Here is a 25,787-nt window from a genome sequence, read left to right as displayed (position 1 = left end):
CTTTGTCATTTTAAGATACACTTGTTTTATGTGTAGCTCACCTTCAAAACCAGATTTTCTATTCCTCTACTTCTTTCATTTGCCTCTTTTTCTTGAAGTATTTTACTGACATAGATAAAGACTGGCAGTAAATTACATTTTCATTGAAATATGTCCAATGAATGTTTCTTTTACTTACACTGAAACAGTTGTCACATTTGGGTTCTTAGTCATGCATTAGACTTTGCTCTAGGAAAAAAAAAAAAAAAAAAACTCTTTTAAACCTTCATAAAAACAGCAATGCTGGAATCAAATCAGAAGAGGCAGTTTGCAGCTCAACGGGAATCTGATGTTGTGATGCAGTTGTAGCTGTTGGAAAGGGCTTATTTAGAGAATCTTTGGGAGTATTGACCCGCTATTATAATTGCTCCCTGATAAAACAGACTCTTTTTTTTCCTCTTCCACTTTAAAGCCCGCCTACACTGGAGGGATTTTTTTAAACGGACAGAAATAAAAACAAAATGGTAAAAGAGAAGATATTAATACACGACTCAGTGCCATATTAGGGGTGTTAGCTGTGTAGAACTTAAATGGATCTAAAAGGGAAGAAGGAGCAGAGCACAAATTAAGATGTTTAAAGAAATAAAAGTTACAAAAGCAATCAATTTAAAAATCCAAAAACCTGAACTGAAGATCATGAATCTAATATAAAACCACACTAGTAACATAGAGAAACGATAATGGAGGCCAGAGTTATACTGGACAGACAGAACAAGGTTTAAGCAGTACCCGTCACATGAACCAGCTGTTACTAAAGAACAAAAGTGAAATAAATACTGAAGAGAATTGATGAGTGAAAAAAAAACATATGCAAGGGAACAGAAACCATAAAATAATGAGCACATACAATGAGTGCACAAGAAAAACAGAATCAAAGACTCAAAACCAACAGAAGACTGGGAAACTCAGAAACAGTAAGAAATCAGGAAGTAAAGAGAAGACAAAACAGAAAAGGCCAAACTATCCAAAATAAAACAGGAACAGAAATAGGAATCAAAGAACCATCAGTCCACAAAAAGTCGACAGAACCTCTGTAGCATTATAGTACTCAAAAATGTACTAGGCAAAAATCTACTGAACTTTGCAGTAACATATCTGAACTCTCCCAAAGAGACAAAAACTCTTAAATCTTAATGTAGAAGACTATTTCAAGACCAAAGTTCTAAGTTGGATAACTGTTCCACAAAATTCAGAGAAAACAAATCCTAGAGCACTTTAAATATGATCCCAAATCATTTCTGAATTTGTTCAAATATCACACTATCTCTTTGTTTTATCCAATATCAGGAATATACTTCACATGTGGCGATATTAAAACAGACTACATTCAGAAAATAAGTTGCTATGCACTAACGATGTTTTATTTATTTATTTATTTTTTTGCTTTTCTTTAATAGAGGATGTACATTTATGAAGGAGATAACCAATGAAGACATTTTGCATAATACTGCACAGTGCTCTCTGTAAATCCTCAGATATGTAATATGCCTTCACTTCTGACGTGCCTTGTGTCTCCCACTTGAGGAGTCTAATTTGTGCTTTTGTTTCTCAAGCCAAAGCTGACGGATGATGACTTAAAATGTGATTTTTGCAGCACTCAAAATAAGCTGACCACTTCTGAGATAACACCTGCTAGGTAACAAATCATCTTAGATTAATTCCATACATATCCAGGCATAAAGAGATGGTAAGATGATGGAGGGAGAGAAATGTGGGCAGAGAGAAAGATGAAGAAAGTGTTAAATAGAAAGAAATGAGCCTTCACACACAGAAAGAGGGAGTCTTGGTACAATATAAATGTAGCACAAAAGAGTAAGCGAGCATGGTTTAATGCCTTTGTTAGAGCACTTGAGCCGTTCTAAATGCTCTCAGATGCTTTAATGTACACAGTGACTGGTTTCTGCTCATATATGTGTGTGAGCTCTGGATGGGCCAGATGAGACTGTGCCCTGTAGCAAAAACGACTTGTTAACACAGTTCGGTGTCTCAGGCGATCACTTTCTAAGCCTTCCATTTGTACTTGTGTGAATTCGGTGCACATTTTGCTGCAGTAAGCAGTGCGCATGTCTTTGAGTTGTAAAACAATGCTAGACAGATCTGTACAGCACTGAGTATTTAACATAATTAGGGTAAAACTGCATATCCTAATCTCATTATGTCATAGCCTACTGAATGGCAATATGATGATGTGATTTGTTTTGCAAGTAAGCTAATATGGAGGCTGCTGCCTCCATATTAGCTTATGTGTATTGCTTTGTGTTGGAAAGAACTCCTTCAAAATGCATAAATTTGTTGCAAAACTCAATAGAATTTTCAGCTTTTTTGTATTTGTAATAACATTTACTTCTCAAAGGTCATGGATCTGCCCAAAAATTAGGTTCTCTCCTCATAAACCTGATCTTTTCCTTTATGCCGTAAGTCACATTAATTCATACGTTCACAGCTGCTGTAGTACATCAATCCGTCTGTCAGTGGACAATCTGAAACATGTTACGGTTGGACAGAGGTACAGCGCTCCCAAGGCTTTTTTATCTCATTTTCTCCAGGCTGCAGGACAGGCAGTGATGCCACACCAAGCTCTGGCCTCATTGGTGTGGTGGTACTTTTGAATGCAATTTGTGACTGCATGCAGTGCTGACAGAAAATAACAGGTATGCAAGGCCAGAGAGAATCGAGAGCAAAAGGAAACGCAAGAGGTCAGGAGCAAAAGAATCAATCCAGGGAGAAAAAACAAAGCACAGTAAGAACGAGCCGACTTTAGCAAATTGAGTGGGAGATAGAAAATGACTCATAAAACGCAGGAAGGCATTTAGACGTTTAGTTTACTGTTAAATACAGCTTAATCATCTCCTTGTTAGTATTTAAAGTGATAAAAAATGTAAGCAAGAGCAATTTCCTTGAACTTTATGTAAACAGAAAATATTATTTTTTTAAATCTTTTTTTCATCCCACTACTATTTAGAAACTGTGTGTTAGTTTTGCTGGATTTTTGCTCATTCTGACATCAAATATACCAGATATTTTAAAGTGCCAGTAACAACAGACCTACATCTGTTTTATGACAAATGTACATAATGTTGTGCCAGTTAATCCTTAAAAAAATATCAAAATTTAGTTCAGTTGAAACTGATCTCATTCTTGTTCGAAACCCTATTTTGTTTAAATAGAAAAGATTAAAAAATTGACACAAGTCTTCATCAGTTAGCATTTTAACTGTGTTATCACATAGTGCCTGTAAATGTCCTTCTTTCTTTTTTGTCCTTGCCTTTGCTCCCATGAATTGCATTTTATAATGGCTCAATTCTTAAAACATTCACATATTTTAATGCCTTTGTCATCAGAAACCAGGATGAGTCAGAAATGTTGACTAAAATCCGGCCATTTAGACTCTATCTGTGGCTGAAGTCACTCTTAATCCTCTTATCTCTCAACTGTCAACTCAAATGTTTGTTTTGCTCTTTAAACTGTCAATGCACAGTCCAATACACACAGTAATATGAAAAAACTGCCAGATACTGAAAGTTGAAATAATCATGGAAAAAAATTTTTCTGATGACTTGAAATATGTTTCGAAGCATAAAGAAGAAATGTGTTTTTGGCATGTCCTTTTTCTTCACAATGTTCCAGTTTATAACAGTTATATTAGCTCCTGAGTTTAAATTATTTTTTAAACAATAGCTAATTCTAGTTGCTATTGCTACTCCCAGGGCTCAGAGAATGACAGTAATCTGTCTAAATCCCTCAATACCCGCTGTGAACATGCTGGCACGCAAAACAAATACATGATGCCTTTGCTTTTTTTAGCACCTGCTGCCAACCTGTCCTTGAGGTAGGACAAATAAACCTCATTAACCCCAATCTTAACCATGTGTGTTTCAGTGGCACTGAAACCAGACTGGCTGGTACCTGACCTCAACCAGGTGTATATTACAAAGAGCAGCTTTGAAACATGGAATTTATCTTCTGTTGATGAGCTTTGCTTCAGTATGGATACAAAATTAGATCACTGTTGTCCCAAAAGCATACATATCTGCTGGAGACCAAACTGTGGGGCTTCCTAACAGACAGCTGGCCCTGAATGGGAGCAAAAACAATAAAGCCACTCGCATATTAACTCAAGGCTGACATCGCTTTCAAAACAACGCTGTTTCTTTTTACTCTCCTTACCCACCAGACTATAAGAAAATAAATATCATGAAACCTTCAAGATTTTCAGGGCACAAAGGAATTATTTACAACCTTCCTCTGTCGAAGCAATTTTGATTTATCCACAGGTGTACAGCACACGTGACTGGATTGAAAACTACACATTGTGAAACAAAACTATGAACAGGTTCCTCATGTCACGAGCTAATAAAATAGGGCTCATGTGCATACACTAACAAGTCAGTAACCTTAAGTGCTTAGGATTTCACTTTATTAGTACAACCTCCAGAAACATTAAAATTAAATATTTGTATGTGTTAAGGAACACTAATTCAAAGCAAATAGGCTCTTTCAGTTTTTTTTGTTTTTTTTTCTTTTTCTTTTATTTCTTATTTATTGTATAATTAAATTATGTGCAGCAAAGTAATGACGGTTTCTACTCTTGCGGTATGAAAAATCTTGGTAGAACTATAAAGCTGTGCCTCAGTCCTCATGGCACGCATTTTGGCAGCTCATGCAGCCTTAAAAGCATATTAGCCCTGCCAGGCAGCGAGTTTAATGGATAAATCCTGAGAGTCTCCACCTGCTCCCTCACTGTACATCTCTGCAGGGAAGCCTCGGCTAAAAGCCCGGTATCTAAACAGAGCTTGTAGCTCTTTGGTATGCCTGCACAATGTCGACTTTGATTTAGCATCTTCACCTGGAAGGTGGAGATGAATCAACCCAGCAGCTCTGCTTTTCTTTCCAGTGTAGTTTGATTAGCAGTACACCTGCTAGCACTGTTGATCTCAGTCTTTGTTGCACAGTGGAAAATCTCAGGTGGATCTTTTTGTTTCCTCTGCCAACAGTTTCGCTGTTCCTCGCTTTGTGAAAAGAAAGAGATTTTTTGTGTTATAGTTTTCAAGTTTTGCATTTCTTTCTATAGAGATAAATATAACACTAAACATATTCTTGACATAAACACAACCTTATGTATTTGATATTCCTTACATAAATATGTTTGTCAAAAAAAAGTAGCATTGATGTAATGTGACAAGGATACAATTTATTGTTTACTCACCAAGAAAGTCTTCCTATATTTATATGAGCCAACGCTCCCTGTACTGTCTCATACTGTAAACTGTATGGCTTCCGAACTTTGTGCTGGTCTTTGTAAAATTATCAACACCTACAGTTATGCATTTAATAAAAAGTAAGTAAGAATTTCTCTGCTAATACTGCCAAAGTTAAAGCCAGTAGAAGGCTCAGAACTCTTTTTTTTCTTCCTTTTCTTGTCCACCATCCATTCAAGTTCATGTTTGATATTGTCGGGCTTTGTGGATGACGGACACCTTTCTATAAGTTTATCTGATGTTTGCATGGGCGTCTGTGTGTTTCTCTGTGCGTTGCAGAGCCCTACAGCCCGGCGGTGTGGGTGATGATGTTTGTGATGTGCCTGTCAGTGGTGGCTGTCACCGTCTTCATCTTTGAGTTCTTCAGCCCCGTGGGATACAACCGTAGCCTGCAGAGCGCCAAGAGTAAGAGATGGAGTCCCTCTAGCTTTAGCATGCCAATCAAGGCACCGCCACTGCTCATGTCACACCATTATTACCAACTTGTCAATTTGTCTGTTAAGTAAGCGAGGGGGGGCTGATTTGAGGAGGACATTTTGCAAATTATGCAAAGCGTCCTATTTTTCTTAATTGTTTTTATTTATTTATTTGACTGCACAAGTCAAAGCAATCACTCCACAGTATGCCTCATTTATATGTTATGAGGCAAGCACTGACAATGCAGTGATGGATGATTTTGACATTTTTCTACCACTTATCAGTTTATGATTTAGTCCAACATTTTGCTGGCTGCCAATCTGTCCAGCCATATTCATTTTACTTGATTATCCAGAGATTTTTCTTGTTATATTTTATTTGATTGACACACGTTGTAAAAAACAATTTCAGCATGACAGGCCAAAGGGAGTTTAGATTCTCCTTCTGTATTAAACCTTCTTGAGTTTAACCTTCAGTAGCAAACATTTTATTTTACATCTAAGATTTGTTTTTGATCTTAATTAGCCCTTCCAGAACTTTATTACTATAAATGTAGAATAGCAAAGGACAAAAATTTCAACTTACCATATCTGTACAACCACATATCCTTTAGATATCACTGTTGAACCTTTGAATTAGTTAAGTCCAGTATGCTTTGTGTTCAGATTCTTACATTTACATTGATTAGAGTAACATCCTGGCCAGAACCAATATTGAAAAACCACATATTAAAATTTTCAAGTCCAACAGCAAGTCTAAAAATGTCTTTTTCTGTTGTTTGGTAAAAGTTCCTCGACTACTTTATTACAACTGGCCCAAAGAAATGCATGCTTTAACAGGACAAAACCTTCAAATAAGTGTTTGGAGAATCCTTATTGTAAAAGGTTTGGGTGTGTTTCCAGTGGACATTTTTTTAGAACGTTGAATCCCTGTGGTAAATGCAAACCAAACACACCAGCACCACCAGAGGATACAGAGTGTTTATGTATGCTGTTTTTCTTTTTCCTTGAACACTGCATGTTCTTTAACATAACCTTTGACCTACTTGTTTTTGTTAGCAAAACTGATAAAGATATAATAATATTTTCATATGGTGCATTGTCAGGAAATCAATCTGTATTAAAGACTCAGGGCTTGTATCCAGTCTGCAAATGTATAGAATTGATTTCAGTAGCTTCCAGGTCTGAAAAAGCAGAGTAAAATACAAGAAGAGTATTATAAATTATTTATCCTTCTTAACACTATTCCCTGCCCCATTATCTACATAAAAGTTATATCCTTCTACGTATATTTTTATGTATTTTCCTTTATTCATTTCTTTATTCCTTCCTTTTTCCTGCTAGCTTCTGCTTTTGTAGATTTTTGGGGGAAGGTCAGTTTCTCATCTGGAAAAACATCACCATTAAAGTCATACTGAAGATTAGGATTTAAGATTCAGAAAGTGAAGGTTTGAGGCCCATGACAAGTTGTGTTTCAAGAAGAATGAAACTGAAAAATATGCATAAACCCTTTACTGTTGGTAACCACACCTAAAGTTCTATATCCTTCTCTTAAGTTGTCGCATTCTTTTATTAAGTAATCTAAATAGAGAATATACAGTATGTCAGAAAATGGTGATACATTTTGGTTGTTACTATTTTCCACTTTGTAGCACAAGATATTTACTGCATCCCTAAAATGTTGCTTCATGAAAACTGCTTTATTTCTAATTTCCTTACTCATTTCCAGAATCAGGGGGATCCAAGTTCACCATTGGTAAATCTGTTTGGCTGCTCTGGGCGCTGGTTTTTAACAACTCTGTTCCTGTAGAAAATCCCAGAGGAACAACCAGCAAGATCATGGTGAATATTCTGCTCACTAAATTCACGTTTAATTTCACTTATTTGCTTTTTCCTTGTTTACTTTTTCTTCTTTTTGCATAGCTGTCTTACTGACTGTTTTTCTTTATTTTATTTGTGAAACTTACATTTAATGTGTGTCCTTATAACAGAATAAATGCGCTAAAAGCTAGCGAGCTCAGCCTACAGTGACAGACTCAAAATGTATTTTTCTTTTACTTGTAATGTCAGCCCAAGTGCTTTTGACAACAAACCTGATCATCTCAAGAGCTCATTAGCTGCTCAATTAGCTGTACAAAGGGGGTCAATGAGGTAAAGTGAAGATGGTTATTTTAGTTCGGTCTTTGCAAATGTATTTTCTGCTTCTAAACAAAATGTGTCTTTATAGTGAGATGACAGAATGGGAACATTTTATTTTTCACCAAATCCTATATGTCCCTTTATTATTTATTTTCCTGCATTGACATCTCTTTATTTTCCCCCTAAAGGTCTTGTTTTTGTAGAAATAATTCTTTCTACCAAAACCATGTTCTTGCAGATTGATATAATCAGAGGCCTCACCAGCTAACATGAAATATTTTGAAAGGACTAAAAATAATTAATTACGTCTTCATTTTCAGACCTTAATATTGCTGGCAACAATAGGCATGTCTCATAAACATTACAAACATTGTTCCCTTTTTATTTCTTAACAGCTATATCTGTCAATCCAAACATACCAAATATCTGAGAATATATCCTAAAGATCACCAATATTTAGACAAATGTAGTTTAAACAGAAACATAAAACCCCATTCATTATTAACTGCAAGAATGTATTTATTGCATAGACTAGTCCATATATTTCCTTTCCTTTCTAGCTAAAAGTCAGACTTGAACAATGAGGGGCAGTTAAAGTGTCACATCTAAATTGCTACATTTATTCCAAGTGCTTTGTAACATCATTCTGTTATTGGCAAGACTCTTATTTAGGGCAGCTTCTGTTATGGAGTGTTGGAAATAGCATTAAATCATCTTAGTAAGAGGTTGTTCCACAGTGATTAGACCAAATTTAATTAAATGATCAGAACTATTACTATATATTTCTGTTAAAAAAAGCTGAAGATTTTCATATAGCTACAGAAATGTTTACAACTAATTGGTAAATTTCCACTGCAGATTCTCTGATTTTTTTTCAAAAATAAGTAAATAAAGAAACTTGCTTTGTTAACATGATTAATTCTGCCCATTATTATTGAAAAGGAGTAAGTGTTATCATTCTAGAATCATAGCCAATGCCCTGTTAAATAGCAGTTGGATATTGACACATTTTGTGCTGTTTGATTTCACTTTTTTTCTATATACACTCTGAGAGATCTAATCAAATGGTCCATAAATATCAATATACTTTGTCTTCTACTTTCTCAGCATTTCTTCTTATTTTGGTAAAATTTACAAGTGGTGGAGTTTTGACCACAATTCAGGAATTACTTTCTTTCTTACTTAAAATTCAGTTTCTCAAATATAGAGACAGACTATTATGCCTAAAGCATTCATGTTTATAAATTTAGTGATCGCTTAGAGACTGATTCTGAAACTAAACCATTGCTTAAAAACTGTTCTGGTTGAATATCATTAGTGCTTGTTTTTCTTGATAAGAGTTTCAAGGTTTGCTTGAGGATATTAATGCTGTGAAAAAGAAAATTACAATGTCTTTTGACTAATCTTGTTGCTATATAGTTTTATACAACAAGTTGAAAGAACATATATCAAGGTTTCAGTGGCATTTCAGAAAGTTAAATGTGACTAACTGACAAATGATACTCTGTTCAAAAGAGACCTTCAGCTGCAGGTTCAGAAATTGATATTGTCACCAGAACCTTAAAATACTTTCTATTCCTGTCATGCTCATGGCTGGTTGATCATCTCCATGTCCAGGTGCTGGTTTGGGCCTTCTTTGCTGTCATTTTCTTGGCCTCCTACACTGCCAACCTGGCTGCCTTCATGATCCAGGAGGAGTACATTGACACGGTGTCAGGGCTGTCTGATAAGAAGGTGAGGTCTTGAGTAGATGGAGCAAATAAGAATTTCAAACTACAAGTTTTATGTGGATTTGCATTAGTTGAAAATGAAAAAAAAAAAAACATTCAAGATAAACATAAAGCATTTAAAACTGTCAACACAAAATTGGTTGCTATTTTTGTTTTCTTTAGGAGAACAAAGTTTCCTCAGTCTGATTCCTGTCAATAGAACAGCAAACCATATCCTGCTGCTACGACACTTTAAAACCTCGCGTGTTTTATTAAAGTCTGCCCCACCTCTTTAGAAAACTCCACCTTCCAGGCCTCATTTTGAAAGTGCAGACTTTGAATGATAGGTTTATTTTGTCATAACCTGCAAAGAATCAGCCAGAGACAGAGATTAGGTTTCTTTTAATTTCTTTTCTGCAGAATAGGAGAATTGAGAACAGACGCGACGAATCGCTGTCAAACACTGTCTGGACTCAATTCTGCCAGATCTTTCTTTGCATTTCTCTTTATTGTATAGAAAAAGGAGGTTGGGCTTCTTCACACAGTCACACAGAGAATTGACCAACCGTCTTTACATTCTGGAACCTCCTATGGACATGCCCTTACAAGGGCATGTGACTGACCACAACTAATCAGTTACATATGGAACTAATAACACATGAATGTTTAACGTTTTTAGCTTCCAAGCAACCATCCTAAACACAGTTAATAATATACTACAAAAGAAAGAGAAGTTAAGTAAATATAAAAAGAAGAATAATATGAGAGTAATAATATGAAAGTAATAATATGAAAAGAATAATATGAAAACATAACTTGTAAAATAAACTCATGAGTAAATGAACAGGAGGATAATTTTTCTAACATTGAATCTCCTCAGCACTTCATGCTGCAGTGGAGATCAACTCATCTCCCTCATTTTTTCCTGTGACTCGCGTTTACTTCCCACTTTCCGTCTGTCACGTTAATCTCTGCCCACCTGTTCCTCTCGTGCAGTTTCAGCACCCGACAGAGCAGTACCCACCACTGCGCTTTGGTACAGTGCCGAATGGGAGCACCGAGGAGAACATCCGCTCCAACTATCCCAACATGCACCAGTATATGATCCGCAACAACCAGAAAGGTGTGGAGGAGGCCATTGACAACCTAAAGTCGGGGTAAGAAAGAGAGAAGATAATGAAGGTGGTGGAGGGACAAATTGCTGCAGGGCTGCTTAAATATGCATACAGTCATCTTTGATCAATTAGAGTGTTATTGACTTAATTTAATTCAGTAACTTAATACACTAAGTGAAACACATTATATAGATTAGTTACTCACATAAAAGTGTTTTAAAGCTTCTACTTCTGTTTTTTATGATGATTCCAACATAATGAAAACAACATATTTAGGAATTGAATATTACATTAGGCCACTAAAAAATATTTCTCTGACAGAAATGTGAGCTTAATAAAAATATGTCACTCGCTATGACAACATTAGAAATAAGTCTCCCTGGGGGCATTTCAAGTAATTTACTATGTGGATTCCAAGCTTTCTAAAGATGTCAACACAAAAATAAAAAAAGAGAAAAAGATATGGACATTTGATTGTTGGCACTCTGGAAACAAGATCAATGAAAAAACAACCTTCAGAGTTTCAGAATAAAAAAAAATGCCTCCAATCCTCATCAGCTACCAGAGTGCGTTAACAAAGGCTGTTCATTTACATAGCTTTAGAGTTACCACACCCTGTAGCACTGACTGCCTACTGGTATGACTGGGAAGGTGTGCAGACAATAGCGAGCTTTTGTCTTTCCTACCTATTTGATCATATATATTTTTGTAAAAGTTGCATTTGTTCCATTTTTTCAATTAGTCTGCTCTTCAGTGTTGTTGACCTTTATCTGTCATGGAGTTATCTGTGAACTCTGTACAGTTAGTGGTAAGGTTGCACTGTACAAATTGAGTTACCAGTAAGGTAAGGATGCTGCTGTGATGCCAAACAGTTTTGTATTTAATTCTGAAAAGATCTCACAGGTTGTGCTTTTTAGCATATGGTATTACACATTTACCAGCAACTCAAATAAACACTCAATTAGATGTGGGAATCCACATCTTTTATGCGTAAATGTCCATCACACATTTAGTGTAAAAGAAAGTCAATGTTGCTCGATAATGTAAAACTGAATTACATACATTCTGAAACAACTTTCAGTTTTAGTCAAACTCTCACTGACTGATAGGTTTATCTCATTAATTTGTGAACATACACTCGGTGGTGCCCATTCTTTACTCTGAGGTGATGGCTAATGTAGTTGGAAGATAATTAATGACCAAACAAAATGGCTTAATTTCTCTAGGGGTTTAATCCAACACCATGTCAAACACAAAGCACACTTTTTCAGTGTAACACACTCCAACACTACAGAGGAGCCCACGGCTGGATCTAAAAATGCATTTTGTAAAAGATTGTTTGGTTTATTTTAGCCTGTAAGTTTTCAGTACCAAACAGTTGAAGTTTTAACACTTCCACTTGCAACATTAACAATGTTGTACTTTATAATTGCTATTCTGTTCTACAGGATATATGATGCTATTATTATGTTCTGATTGGATGTAGTTTACAATGTATTAATTGTACATTTTGTGACTCTATAGACAGACAGCTTTGCTCTTTATTGAACTCGTGTCTCATTTGCTTTTTTTTTCAAATTTATAGCATCCACACGACAATTTCTTTGAGCAGATTTTTACTTTTAAATTGTTTTGGTGTTAAATATCAAGTGTTGTAGCTGCAGATATAATTTTTTACAATATTACTTACACCTGATTTACAGTTTGCAAAATTATTTAAACCCTGTAAATGTTTCTATTATCTATTTGATAATATATAGAATATTTGGACTCCAAACTTTAATGGATTTTACTTTAGTCTGTATGAGAGAACAGCACAAAGTAGAGCACATAACAGGATCCTTGCATTTCTTTTGCAGACCCATTAAATTAACACTTTATGAAACCACCTTTTACTGCAGTGTGAAGCTGCAGCTTTTCACATGTGCAGAGGGATGTTTTCCCCATTGTTCAACTCAAAATAACTCAAGCTCTGTAAAATTGGATAGAGAGCTTCTGTGAAAATCAATTTTGAAGTTTTGCAACAGATTTTCCCTCGAAACTTGGCCTGGACTTTACCCAGGCCTTTCTAACACATGGATATACGTTAGACTAAAGCAGTCAATTGTATTTTATGTTTTTAGGTTAATGTTGTCATCCTGCTGCAATTTGAAACTCTGCCCTTGCCTGGAGTCTTTTGTAACATTTAAAAATTTCCCTTTAACACAGGGTGACCCCGTCACCTCAATCTTTTAACGGCAGAAAAGGAGTATTCACGGTGATGTGCACGTTTAGTACCATTTTTTCTTTTGTAGGCCAAACAGTTTAGTTTTCATTGGATCTGACCAGAGCACATTATTTCACATATTTAGTTCACCCTGCTTGGTTTGTAGCAAACAGAAGAAATGACATCTTTCAATAATGCCTTCATTTTTCTCACTATCCTGTAAAGGCTAGATCTGTCAAGTGGATGGCTAATAGTTGTCCTGTTCATAAATTCTATCACCTGAATTGTGGAATTGTGGATACAAACCCCCAGAGTTATGGCCTCTTTGATTATTTACCAAGTTACCAGGGAGGACAGATTATTTAAAGGGTCATTCTTTTGAACGTTTACAGTTGTTCTCAAAAAAATGGCTTGAACAGTCCTTCAAAAAAACAATGTTTTATAACCCATTCAAAAATGAATCCCTGAAATGTCTGGCATGTTCAGCAGTTTAAATAAACTACAAAAAGCCATGGATGCTTTCACAGAACAGCTGGATTTGTCCTGATAAGACATTAACCACAGATAAACTACATTTACTAATTAAGTGACTTCCTAAGAAATGTATTCCCTTGGATTTTATTTTGGGGTGTCAAAGTAAAGGTAGCTAAATAAAAGTATAAATGATTTTTAAACAATGTACATGGTCCTTTGTGTTGGCCACTTACATAAACTCATTAAATCAATAAACCTTGTGATTTGATGAGACAAAATGTGAAACGTTTGAGATGTACAAACTCTACACCAAACCTGTAAACTCTTTATTTTTTGACAAATTTTATCCTTTACTTGAGGCAGTTGTTTCATCCACACTCGGCTCATTAGCACAATCCTCTTGGGTGACTGTGAGCGCATTGATCTGTGCTACCTCAGAAGCTTCAGCTAACTGTTGTAACCTCTGAGGTCCCATCAGGATCATTGTTGCTGCATGAAGGAAGAGGAGAGAGAGGCAAACAAACAGCCAAAGAAAATGAACAGCTTGTTAATAATACATACCAACCACAACCGCAGTGCGGTGGGAAAATCATGACCACCAAGCTCCTTACAGTAAAATATACATTGCTCAGTTAATTCTGTTTAAGGAGTGTGGGGGTTAAGATTGAGGGGGAGCAATGCAGATAAGACATGACTGAACAAGTTTTGATGTGCTCCATGATGATGCATTCCTTTTATCATATCTGCTCATCTTCCTTGTGCCTCCGAAATCAGCAACTACCTCTCTTTATCTATCTTTTCATCTCACTCCCTCTCTCGTTATCCACTGTTTATCTCACTCTGCTTATCTCCCTGGATTCATCCCAACTTGATATTATTTACAAAGGAAACATAAGTTCATGCTTTCAAAGCCAGATGTCATGAATATTCTTGGAATTTCTGACAAACATTGAATTTCCTTATTTTCCCCTCTCACTTTTTCCTTACAATCATCTATTCTGCTTTGTGTATCCCTCCTCCCTCATGAACTCCTTGCTAACAGCTAATGGATGTCTTTGCCGTTTCTCCGCAGTTACTTCTCCCAACCCTCAAATAATCTCATCTATCATCTCCTCATCATCCCTCTTTCCTCCGCTTCCTCTCTCCTTTGTAGACATAACCTCCTCACCTCTTCCCAGTTTTGCATCCTGAAGTGCAGTCTGCTTCTATGATGGGCCTGGTTGTAGCATGCTGCTTCCCCAGTGTGAATATAAATGAATGGGAAGTGGAAGAGCAGGTGTACTGACAAATTTATCATCATATGCTCAGATATGCATCATCAGTCTGAGCTGAGCTGTTAAATTCAGTCTATTATTCCATTATGAATGGTTTTAATTCACTTTTTATCTCCATTCATTTTTCACAGCCTGCCTAATTTGAAACTCCTGTGAAGTATTTCTATGTTATGTTTCTTATTAGAGCTGTGCGTCTTGCTTGACCTCACTTTTAAAGTTGATTAAAAGTGTTTGGTAAACATTTTAGTACATTGTGTGTATGGCAAGGAGAGGGAATCATTATTTGGTTTATTTCTTTGTATTTTATGATATTCAGATGTAATATACTCAATTATTGTTTTTCTTCTTCACCAGCACTGCATACTTTCAGGTCTTTTGTGGTGATGCATCAACTTTGAGATTCAGCTGAAAAATGTGTTTATTTATTGTTTTGTAAAAAATATATGTGATTTTCATCTTCACTTGTTGCAATACTTTCAAATAGCTAACAAACACTACTTATCAGTTTGCAAAACTGCTACATTATGTTCAATTTGGAGCTAAAAGTTCAAATAAATTAGATTTTCCTGGATGAAAGGAGTGAAAATGTGCAGAAAACATTTTGGTTAAGCCAGTTTATCAGGCTGAACCAATTCCCTAATCATATAAGCTCAAGTAATTTTTGTTTCTTTCTCAAAGCTGTTTCAGCAAAGCAACATTCTGGCAGTTTAAGAACAGGTACAGAGAAGTAATGTGGTGCAGTGGTATTTGTAATGCATCGAGATGCAGGGAGTCCTGAAGAGGAGGTTTCCTGTCCTTTAAGGGAGCATCCTGAGTAATCGGAGTCAACAATAGAACTGAGAGCTAGTTCTGGACTAATGAAATATCACACATATTTTTTCAAATTAACATTTAACCTTACTTGTGACTGCTTGGGGAGCCTAAATTGAGAGCTGCTGAAAATCCTAATCTGTGATGACTCAGTTGTCTGTTTTACTTTTAGACACTTCAGTAGACGTACAGTCAGATAAAGAGTAGTTCTCTTAGGATATTATGGAATCATTGGAACTAACATGAGCTTGATGAGAGATTTTCCAAGTTTCAAAGTAAACTAAAAGAGCTCATTTACACCTGAAATGATTGTAGCTGTGGTGTTTGGGTCATCCGGATACTTTTCAACTTTGACCATGAAATTATCTGCATATATGTTAAGAAATGGGAAATGGATAACATTTCGAATGTGACTTCAACAGAACTGTAGCTGGAGAATGCTGGCAAGATCAACATGTCTGCACATTTATGTAACAATCTGTGTTTCTGCGGGCAGCTGCAGATGGAGATTACAGCAACTGTGAGCCTTTCTCCTGCTGAGCTAAAGCGGCATTCACTCCCTTTTACTTGAATCTCAGCCTCCCCTGATGCTGCATTGTATTCTGTTCTTTTGTGGCTATTGTAGGAGAAGAAATGACATCTTTGCCTCCACCATGATAAATATCTCCTTGTAAGATTTTTGAAAGTTGGTACAGAATTGTGTGTAGAAAATGGCCTCCTTTAAAATCAGTTTTCTTTTGTGCAGGGTTGTTTTTATAGTGCTGGTTTTTCCTCCAATTCCGTCATTTTGTGTGCTTGTTCTATAGTCATTTAGCTCCAGGGCAGTGATTTCCAATTCTGTGATGTAATTTTCCACCTTCATTCTTCCCTTGCAGAAAACTAGATGCCTTTATTTATGATGCTGCTGTGCTGAACTATATGGCCAGGAAGGATGAGGGCTGCAAGGTAAGGAATCTGCCATTTCACAGCTCTGCACACTGACACACTCATACATATGGGCAGGAAATCCCTGTAAGCTTTCTAAATAAACATTTCTACAAGGGCCAAATCTGCCTTCAATAAATCAAACAAACACATCAGATGCCATTTTATTGATCCCTTGGGCCTCTAGCTAAATTAATAATGTCATTTTTAGACAGCACTGATGTTGATTTATTTATAAGGTTGCATCTGATGCGGCTCTTGCAGGACGGATAAAAATCTCTCAGTCATAATTTGTAATGATGTCTGTGTGAGGCCCACGCTCCCAGCTGGTTCATACAACAGCCACTGCTGCAGTAATTACTACAACTGCTGCACCCCCTCCCCAAAACCATTTCTCATTCTCCAGTGCTGGGATTTTAAGGGACGTAGATATTTAAACAGAGATAACCGCACTGAGGCAGCAGTGACAGAAGGGATGTAATAATGTTTATTTATCTATATGTGCTTGATCCCATAAGGTGATGACCATTGGGTCTGGGAAAGTGTTTGCCACCACAGGCTATGGCATCGCCCTGCACAAGAATTCTCGCTGGAAACGACCATTAGACCTGGCTCTGCTGCAATTAGTTGGAGATGGTAAGAGAAAAAAAGACAGTTCACATTACATGCAGTTGAAGAAAAAGAAAATTTAGACTTGATATATTTTTATATTCCATGTAATTATCATATGACTGAGTAATAAGACTGAAGCATACCAACAAGAACTCATTTTATATTTAATTTCTCTGAGGAAAATTTAAACACAACCAGGTGCTGATATTAGTCAAGCAGCAGTATAAAACACTTACATTTGAGATGTCTCCAGGGCTCAAGAACAGCTAATAGAGGCATAGAAATGATAAATCTCTTCTAAATTTTTGAACCAGGTTGCCTGATATGTGAAGCATGTGAAGTATGTTTTCTTTTCAAGAAAGAAAACATACGGGTGTGCCATGGTGGCGTAGGGGTTAGCGCGACCCACATTTGGAGGCCTTGGGTCCTCGACTCGGCCGTCGCGGGTTCGACTCCCGGACCCGACGACATTTGCCGCATGTCTTCCCCCATCTCCTTCCCTGTTTCCTGTCGGCCTGCTGTCGTATGGGGGACACTAGAGCCCACAAATAGATCCCCTGGAGGGGTAAAAAAAAAAAAGAAAGAAAACATACTTTTGAGGCGCTACAACTCAGAGGTACTACAGAGGATTAAACAATTCCTGAAGCATCATAAATTTCATCCAGGCAAAAAAAAAATGTGCATGTTTTTTGAATCGTTATCGCAGCAAAATCTAAAATATGTGAAACAGAAGTTTCACAATCTGATTTCATGACTTAAACACATCTGATCTGTCAATTCCATTTGCATTAAAGATGACTTTATGTAAAATCTTTGACATGAGGAGTAGCTTAGAGATAAGCACATGAGTAACTCTCTCAAACTATTGCTTACCAGTCTCTTACTAACATAGAAAACACAATGCCATAGCAAAATAAAACTGTCTTTAACACGACACGGTACACGACTTCATCATCACATTACCTTACCTGCCATTTCTTTTATGTAAAAAAATTCACAATATAATTTGTCATCTCTCACAATAATAATAATAATAATAATAATACTAACAACAAAAAATAAATTCACAAAAAAGTAACATACATAGTCATAATGTGGGAGAACATTGCGAATTCAACCCCACTGTTCTATACACCCACCACGATGAACATGAGAACATCAAAAGCAGAGTACAAACTTCAAAGACATTCCAGGAGTTAATGTGCAGAAAGAAAGAAAACAAATACCCCTTATATTCCCACTTTTAGACCCACATGACGCGGGTTTCAAAGCACTAGTAACATGGCTGTAAGGGAAAACGGTGAAAGGAACACAACCTCATCTAGATCAAGTTTTTCAGTTTAGGCCATCAAATCCAGGTGTCCTCTAAAATGCTTGTTTCTATTGCCTCCAGCATTGACTCTGGCAACAAAATGCTGGTTCACAGGAAAGAACCATTTTTCAACCTTCTGTATTACTTAATAGAAGGCAGAAATATGGCCCACACCATGTTTCAAATCTTACATGAAAAACTTTGTATAGCTTTCAAAGTTAGCACTGCTGCTGTCAGTCAGAGATAAGCTGGTTCTTAAACATAATTTTTGTTAGTACTGTAATGAGGAAAAATGTGATGTGTGCAATAAAACTGTCTCTATGCATTTTGATGCTTTAAAACTTAATAAAACAGGGACCATCAAACCATTACTGGAAACTTGCCGGAAAACCAATATGAGTAATTAAGTCAATTAAGAATCGACTCAAGCATGGACATCGGTCTAACAGTGGAAATACTGTGGTGGAAAACCCTACAGTATTGTTACAGTGATTTTTTTATATAAATCAGACATGATGCCACAAGCAACAGACTGATTAATGATGGTCATCAGGAATTGGTCCTGTGATACTTCTGGCCTCTTGAAAACACTCTTGGAGGCACAATTCAATCCTCTCTATGGGGATAAGGATGGGCAGTTATTAAATAAAATGCAAGAAAAATGATAGAATCTTGGCAGGTGCATGTGCGATGGTTCAGAGCAAAGGTTTGAAGACAAGAATTAATACATCTCTTATCTTAAATAAACTAATTAGTACAAAATGAAAATAATTTATCAGTGCTGTAAGGATTCACTGATTCTAATGGTGGAATTTTATTCTGATACAGAAAGAAACTTAGAACTTTGAAAACTTTGATAAAGTAGCCTATTTGTTATGTTTTTTTTTTTTGGTTTTTTTGGCCAAGCAGTTTCACAATTGGTTTTGAATTTTAATTTAAACTGACATGAGAATGTTTCCTTTCCAAGACTTTATGATTGGGTGAAGTATGAATAAGATAATTAATGAAAAAGACAGGTGAAATCAGACAGAGAACTCATTAGAGTTTAAAATGTATGAAAAAGTTATTCAAGCCACTAGTTAAAGGAAAGAGAGCAAAACTTGTAAGAAATGACAGCTGTTCACATCAGTGTTCGAGGTCAAGAGCCAAACCAGTCACACATGACTAAGATTTTTTACATTTTTCTCTCATTTAAATAATTTCCATTCAACCAAGAAGTTTGTTTCTGGTATGAGATGAGAACTTCAGATGCCATTTCTCACTAAAGGTGAAATCAACATATCTGTTTTATACAAAATTGGGTTTTATTTGACATCCTACATCTATTGAAGCTATAAAAAAGACAGAACAAAAGTCTGAATAGTATAAAAAAGCCTGAAAAAGCTGAGAAATAGGACAGCTCAGTGTAATTTATTTACAAGTTTAACAATTCTCCCAGACAAAAAGGATCTTTAAAGACTATTAACATTGCAAACTGTAGGACAAATAGATAAACAAATCAATAAGTATGTGTTTAGAAATACTGGAAAATGCTTGTTCATCCAGGAGTGTGAATAAATTTCCATGCTTATTTGTGGGACCAGCATGTTTTTTTTGCTTCTACTGTTTTGCTTAATTGTGCTCTTCGGGTTATTCATTTGGAACCTAAAGTCTGAGCTGCAGCAATCATGTAATCAACCTCAAATATATATTAATTTATCAGGCGCTGTAAAATGCACTGTGGCTCTAAACGGGTTCTGTAATTGGTCCTCGTAATCCACCTCTTTGTTAGAGGGATGTCATTTCCTTTTTTTTCACATGGTCAGTCATCAAATTGGCTTCCCTGAGGAGTAATTTAGCCTCTTTGCAATTAGTGAACAAGAGATGGTGGCAAATGCCTCAGTGCAAGCAGTGACAGCAGCTCCCGGGGGTAGATGGCCCTACTGGCTGATGGCACATGGATATTAAAAGTAAAATATGCCTGTTCCTTCTTAAAATGAGATGTCTGGCTGTTTCATTTGATGTCCTTCTATATTTCTTTCTAATTCTGTAACAAGATGGAAGGACAAAACTGCTTCTAAAAAAAGCTTCAACTTCACTCTGTGCTAATGCAATTAAATGGGGAATTTTACATTGGGATGTCTATCCATATTTATGTATATTAACTTAAATTGCAGCCACAGCTTCACATTCTCAAAGACCAGAGCTATTTGCATTACCTTTGTGTGCAGAAACAATGTTGCATATTGAAAGCTTGTATTGATTAGCTGGGTCGTTTTTAACTAACGCTGAGAATCCAATCCTCTACTTTATTGAGCATCTTTTTAAAAAGCTGACTTTTAAGTCTAAATGTGATTACATGTTCTAGGACTTCATTTTCATTGTAGGCTTTGACAAAATTGGAAATTCTGTGTACATTTGTGAGAAAATCTGAGGCGTAACAGTGCTTGTAGCATAATCTCTTTAAGATGAGATAGCTTACTGCCGAGTTACACTAGGCTCCAACGGAGTTTAGAGAAATAAACTACCTTTAAAGAGATGCTATAAGAACACCCAGATGCAGAAGTATATGCACTTATAACTGCTGACATTGTATTTCAGTGAAAATCCCACAGCAGCATACATCCAAAGTTTGCCTCCACCACACTGTTTCTTTGTGCCTCTCACACAGCTTCATGCTGACTGAGCAAAAGCAATAAAACTCACACATGCACAAAAAAAAAAAAACATAAAAGAAAATGTGAATATGAACATTTTTTGGCACTGAAGGTAGGGAAAACTGCCACAGTACAATACACCTGGGGGAAATTGATTTCTTTTGTTGTTTACATCCTTTTTTAAATTGCTCTGAGTTTCCATTGACCCAGATGTTGATCTTCATTTTATAGACCGAAAGAAGAGTCAGATTTTTGTGTGGATCTGCAGTGTTCCTGTCTTGCTTTGTGTCTTTCCACAGTTGGAGTTTTGTTGTTTAAAAAAACAAATGTGCATTGGTAACTACTCTGCTTTTTCCATCAAACTTTCGTTTAGACATTTAAAAAAAAAACGTTGGTCTGAACAGCGTAGGACAAGATAATTAATACGCTAGTCCCTGAATTACTTCACAAAATAGAGCTTTGAGAACACCCAAACATGTGTGCCTCTAAACATTTCAGTATCATTATTGTCCTACATGTTGTTATGGTTAAATATGTAGTGAAAATTATTCAGTAGAGATTGTTTTGAATGATGTCTATGAGCACACAGAAAAATCATGTGTTGCGTAACATTTTTATCCAGCATCCCTGCTTTCGTTCTAACGGTGCAAGCTTCTGCTCATTTAGCCACATATAAACATGAACTTACTCTACCTGCAGTCAAAAACAGCACATTTATAATGCATATGCAGATCAGCTTTATGTCTGCAGGTATTTGAAATGTAAATTTTACAGAGAGGGGATAAAATAAATAGAGCTTTGAATGCTGTGCTGTAATTACACCTCTCTGTGTGTGATTTATTTTCTCCTAAATTCAACCCTAAAAATCTGTTTCTGGTGGAGGGTTGCCGCTTTCACATCCAACGTTTTATGTATGTTTTTGATAACACCGTTTATGGTTTCTGTTCATTTAAAATGTTTTATTTTTTATTTGCACAAAATGTGAAACTGATTATTTTCATTCAACCAGCCATTTACCACTGCCTAATTCTTACTTTTCCCTTACACACACACACGCACCCCCTCAGACCCACACACAGTGCACACAGTTGCAGCGGTCTAATAGTTTCAACAGACAATAAAATAATGTAATTTAAAAAAATACTTTGTTTTTGCTCCATAAAGAAAAAAATGTTTTTTGTTGTTTTCTGTGTTTTCTGCCTCGGCATTCCAGGCACAGCTTATGAAGATGCTGGCTGCCTTCATGTTCCAGGGCATTTTTTTTATCCACAAAAAGAATATCTAGGAATGATAGCGTGTGTGATAGATCGTATTTAACCAGCGTTGCAAGTAGGGTCAAACAGACACATTGATTATTGATTTCAGACATTTCGATTATAGCCCAATACATAGACTAAATAGTGATTCTTTATACTTTTCTAACAGAGTCCATTGTTTTTTGTAAGACTCCTGGTGTTTAAATTGTCTTGATGACAAGAACCCTGAAACAACTAGAGAAATGCTACAAGAAATAGTTCTCTTCATGCTGTATGTATATCCAGGGAAACATATTTGGGAAGTTATGAATAAATAACAACAATGTAACAAAGCAGCAATGACAAATATTTTCTCAAATGTATATTTTTGTAAATCTTTGTGAGTGGCGATAACTGTGACAGGTTAAAAACAAATGTCTTAACAGTGATTTTTTTTTTTCCTTGACTAAAGTTTGATTTTATATTGTGAGAAAAGTGTTATGACTTTTTTTTTTGCTTTTTTTTTTCTTATTCAGTATCCTTGTTTTGGTTGCCAGTGAGTGCAGTGTGTAGAGCATTTGTTACATAAAAAAACAAAGCATAAAATATTTTGCATCCACCATCCTTTGGAGTATAAAAACATATTTCTTCTAAAACTGGTTTTTCAATCATTATCTCATCTTTTAAAGACTTGTTGATATCTTCACAAAGCAATTTTTCTCTGAGATAGATGACATGACAGTGCCAAAAGTAATTTACTTCTGTCACTCACAAAGTAGCCTTTGCACTACCTTCCAATTACTTTCCTGTGTTTTCTGTCCAATCCAATACATCTCCCAACCAAGAAGACACTTTTTGCTTATTCATATGCTGAATATAACTTCTCTCCAGAATGTTACAGAGCATAGACAGTAATCCAATCCAAATATGACAGCTATTATGTTAACCAAATAAAAAAGTGAAAAGAGCATACTAAATGTGCTCTTTTTTTCTGCCATTTTAAAACAAGATTGTATAACCATCCAATTCCACTCAACTGGGGAACAATGTATAGGTATGCAGCCTTGTCCTAAAAGTACAAAAAACAATGGAATAATAAAAACAGATGACCAGTTGCCATGACACTAAAATAAACATTTACCTAGAAATTGAAATGATGCCAGAGTCTATTGCAATCATCCTGTGTGGTTTTCTAACATTTACTTTTAGATAATTAGGTTTCCTTGGCCTTATTTTATTTATTTAGAATATTCCAGTTGTCTCCAATGAAGAAAATGGTTTAGCAAAGAACGGAAGACTTTGGCTAAGTCTTCAACATACATATTGAGTCTATTGTGCATTGAATATTGTTCTCTTTACATTAGTGCAGGAGATGTCAAACACATGACATAACCTCAGACACAATACACAATTTGCTTATTTGATCTGAGAAAATCATATTGATATGATAAGCACTTGGTAGGAATTCCTCTTGTTTGCCTGCTTTTGAGGTCACAGCAGGTGATGCTGTATCCTTAGAACTGCCTCAGGTGATAATAGCCTTAACTTACTGCTTTTTTGCACAGATTGGATAAGGGAGATATTTTCTACAATGCCACTGAGAGGATTACAATTCTGGGGGCTTAATTCTCTACTGTAAACCAGTGAGTAGAAGTTGGAGGAATATAGGAATGGTGGATTTAAATAGGAGTGAATTTACAATGATTGTTTGCAAGTCACAAAAAAACTGTTCACAGATGGAACCATGAGTTTAATTTTATGGTCTGCATGCTAAATCCTTTCTTCTATTGTGAGGAAGGGATGACAGATGGAATTATGTGCTTCTGCTGCCTTTTTTGTGGAAAATATTCTCTAAATAAAAGCTTTATTGCTCATTGACTGCAATAATTTAGTATAAATACAGAAAGTGAAAAAGTATGGGCAAAGAAAATAAACCAACTGAGCTGTGATTAAAATGTGAAGAATTAGATCCCGTGAGTAAGCCGCCATTGAATGAACATTCATCTCAGTGGCTGTTGTGACATTTGAATTCAAGCAAGCCTTTTAACGGATGTCTAATTTTGCACAGCAGTTATTACTGGAGTGAGATTTTTTTCTTTTTTATTTGAGCAAATTTGAATTTCAGTCATTCTGGCTGAGTGGTAGAAGTCTAATTGACGTGGCACAGTGTTAGGAGGCATTTCCGAGCCACAGTAATTAACTCAAAGGTCGACTTATAATTGAGGATGGGATCCTCTTTAACTGGGGCATCATGAGACTCTGTACAGTGACACATCCTGAGCCCATGTTTAAGACACCGTGTTTATGTGCTTAATTCAGAAGTTGTCTGCAACCCAGTCATGCACACCTAAAGCCCTGTACATGGGAAGAAGAGTCACCATTCTCCTTTGCACAACCTCATTCTTTTTGATTAATGCAGTAATGGGCAGGGCAGAGAGCCCTATCATACTGGAGTTCAGAGTGTGTGCCTTGTGTGTGTGTGTTTTGTATAGTTTGAGCAGGAAATGTAATGTTTGTGTGTATTTCTCCTTTCATCTCCCATGTGCTGTCGCATCACTCTGCCCTCAGTGTACTCGCCTCAGACACAGAGCCATTTCAGAATCGGCTTCAAAGGGTTTCTCTCTGCCACTAATTCCCAATTTTTACTTTCGATCTCATAACTTCTGAAGGGAAAATATTTTACATTTCTGCTCTTTGTGAACTTTCTGTCTGTTCTTAGCACTTGTTGGTTTGTTTTACAAGTTCTTGTTGTAGTTTTTACTATTATTATTTTTATATTGTCTCTATCCAGCTGTTGTATTTAACATTTTTGCAAGAATATTAAAACAAGAATTATTATCCTCTGCTTATTTCTCTTCACCATGCTCAATTTCATCATCCATTCCTTTTATTTTTGTTGAAGCTACATTTTCTTCCTCTCTTAAGCTTTACTTCTCATGCTTCAGTGTTTTCTCTTAGGGGATCAAACACCTTGATCTCATGACAAAGAGGTGGTAATCCCCTTCTTTGCATTTTTTACTTAATTTCCCCTTTCCTGCTGTACTGTCTGAACTTATTTTACCAATTGTCTTTTCCATGTGTCCCTTCAACCTTAATTAATTTCAGTTTTACCCTTTAAGCACACTGACCCATCACCTCAGCCCCATCTTCTCACCAATTTGATCTTCTTTCCACTCCTCCTTTCTTTTTTCTTTCAGATGAGATCGATATGCTGGAGCGCCTCTGGCTGTCTGGAATTTGCCACAATGATAAGATTGAGGTACGATTTCTTATTCAAAGCTTAACTTAGTCTTCTGAGCCATGTTCTGTGTGTATTTATTGATTAGTTAAGCAGTTTAGGGGAATTCTCTTTGTAATTTCCTTCTCTCATTGCTACATTATTCTGTGCCTTTAGGTGATGAGTAGTAAGCTGGACATTGACAACATGGCAGGGGTATTCTACATGCTGCTGGTGGCCATGGGCCTCAGTCTCCTGGTGTTTGCCTGGGAGCATTTGGTGTACTGGAAACTAAGGCATTGTGTCAAAAGGTCTGGAGGAATGGACTTTCTCCTGGCTCTTAGCAGGGTAAGAAAGAAGAGATTCTTTAATAACATTTTTTTTTCTAATATTAAGAATTACATTTAAAGC

At 36.2% G+C, this 25,787-nt stretch overlaps 1 protein-coding gene across 1 annotated transcript in view; it reads left to right on the top strand.

Moving 5' to 3' along the window:
• grin2da (glutamate receptor, ionotropic, N-methyl D-aspartate 2D, a) overlaps positions 1-25,787 on the top strand; it is a 178,275-nt gene that overhangs the window by 141,442 nt on the left and 11,046 nt on the right. Inside the window, exons 11-18 of the mRNA XM_028036850.1 lie at positions 5,577-5,702; positions 7,443-7,555; positions 9,470-9,586; positions 10,558-10,718; positions 16,316-16,385; positions 16,883-17,000; positions 25,357-25,418; positions 25,554-25,724. Of these exons, the coding sequence (XP_027892651.1) occupies positions 5,577-5,702; positions 7,443-7,555; positions 9,470-9,586; positions 10,558-10,718; positions 16,316-16,385; positions 16,883-17,000; positions 25,357-25,418; positions 25,554-25,724 (938 nt within the window). The remainder of the gene's footprint in view (positions 1-5,576; positions 5,703-7,442; positions 7,556-9,469; positions 9,587-10,557; positions 10,719-16,315; positions 16,386-16,882; positions 17,001-25,356; positions 25,419-25,553; positions 25,725-25,787) is intronic.

This window comes from Xiphophorus couchianus, chromosome 13, assembly GCF_001444195.1.
Source record: "Xiphophorus couchianus chromosome 13, X_couchianus-1.0, whole genome shotgun sequence".
Lineage (NCBI taxonomy): Eukaryota > Metazoa > Chordata > Actinopteri > Cyprinodontiformes > Poeciliidae > Xiphophorus > Xiphophorus couchianus.
Note: the sequence above shows the minus strand (reverse complement) of the source record. Positions and strands in the feature narration are given on the sequence as shown.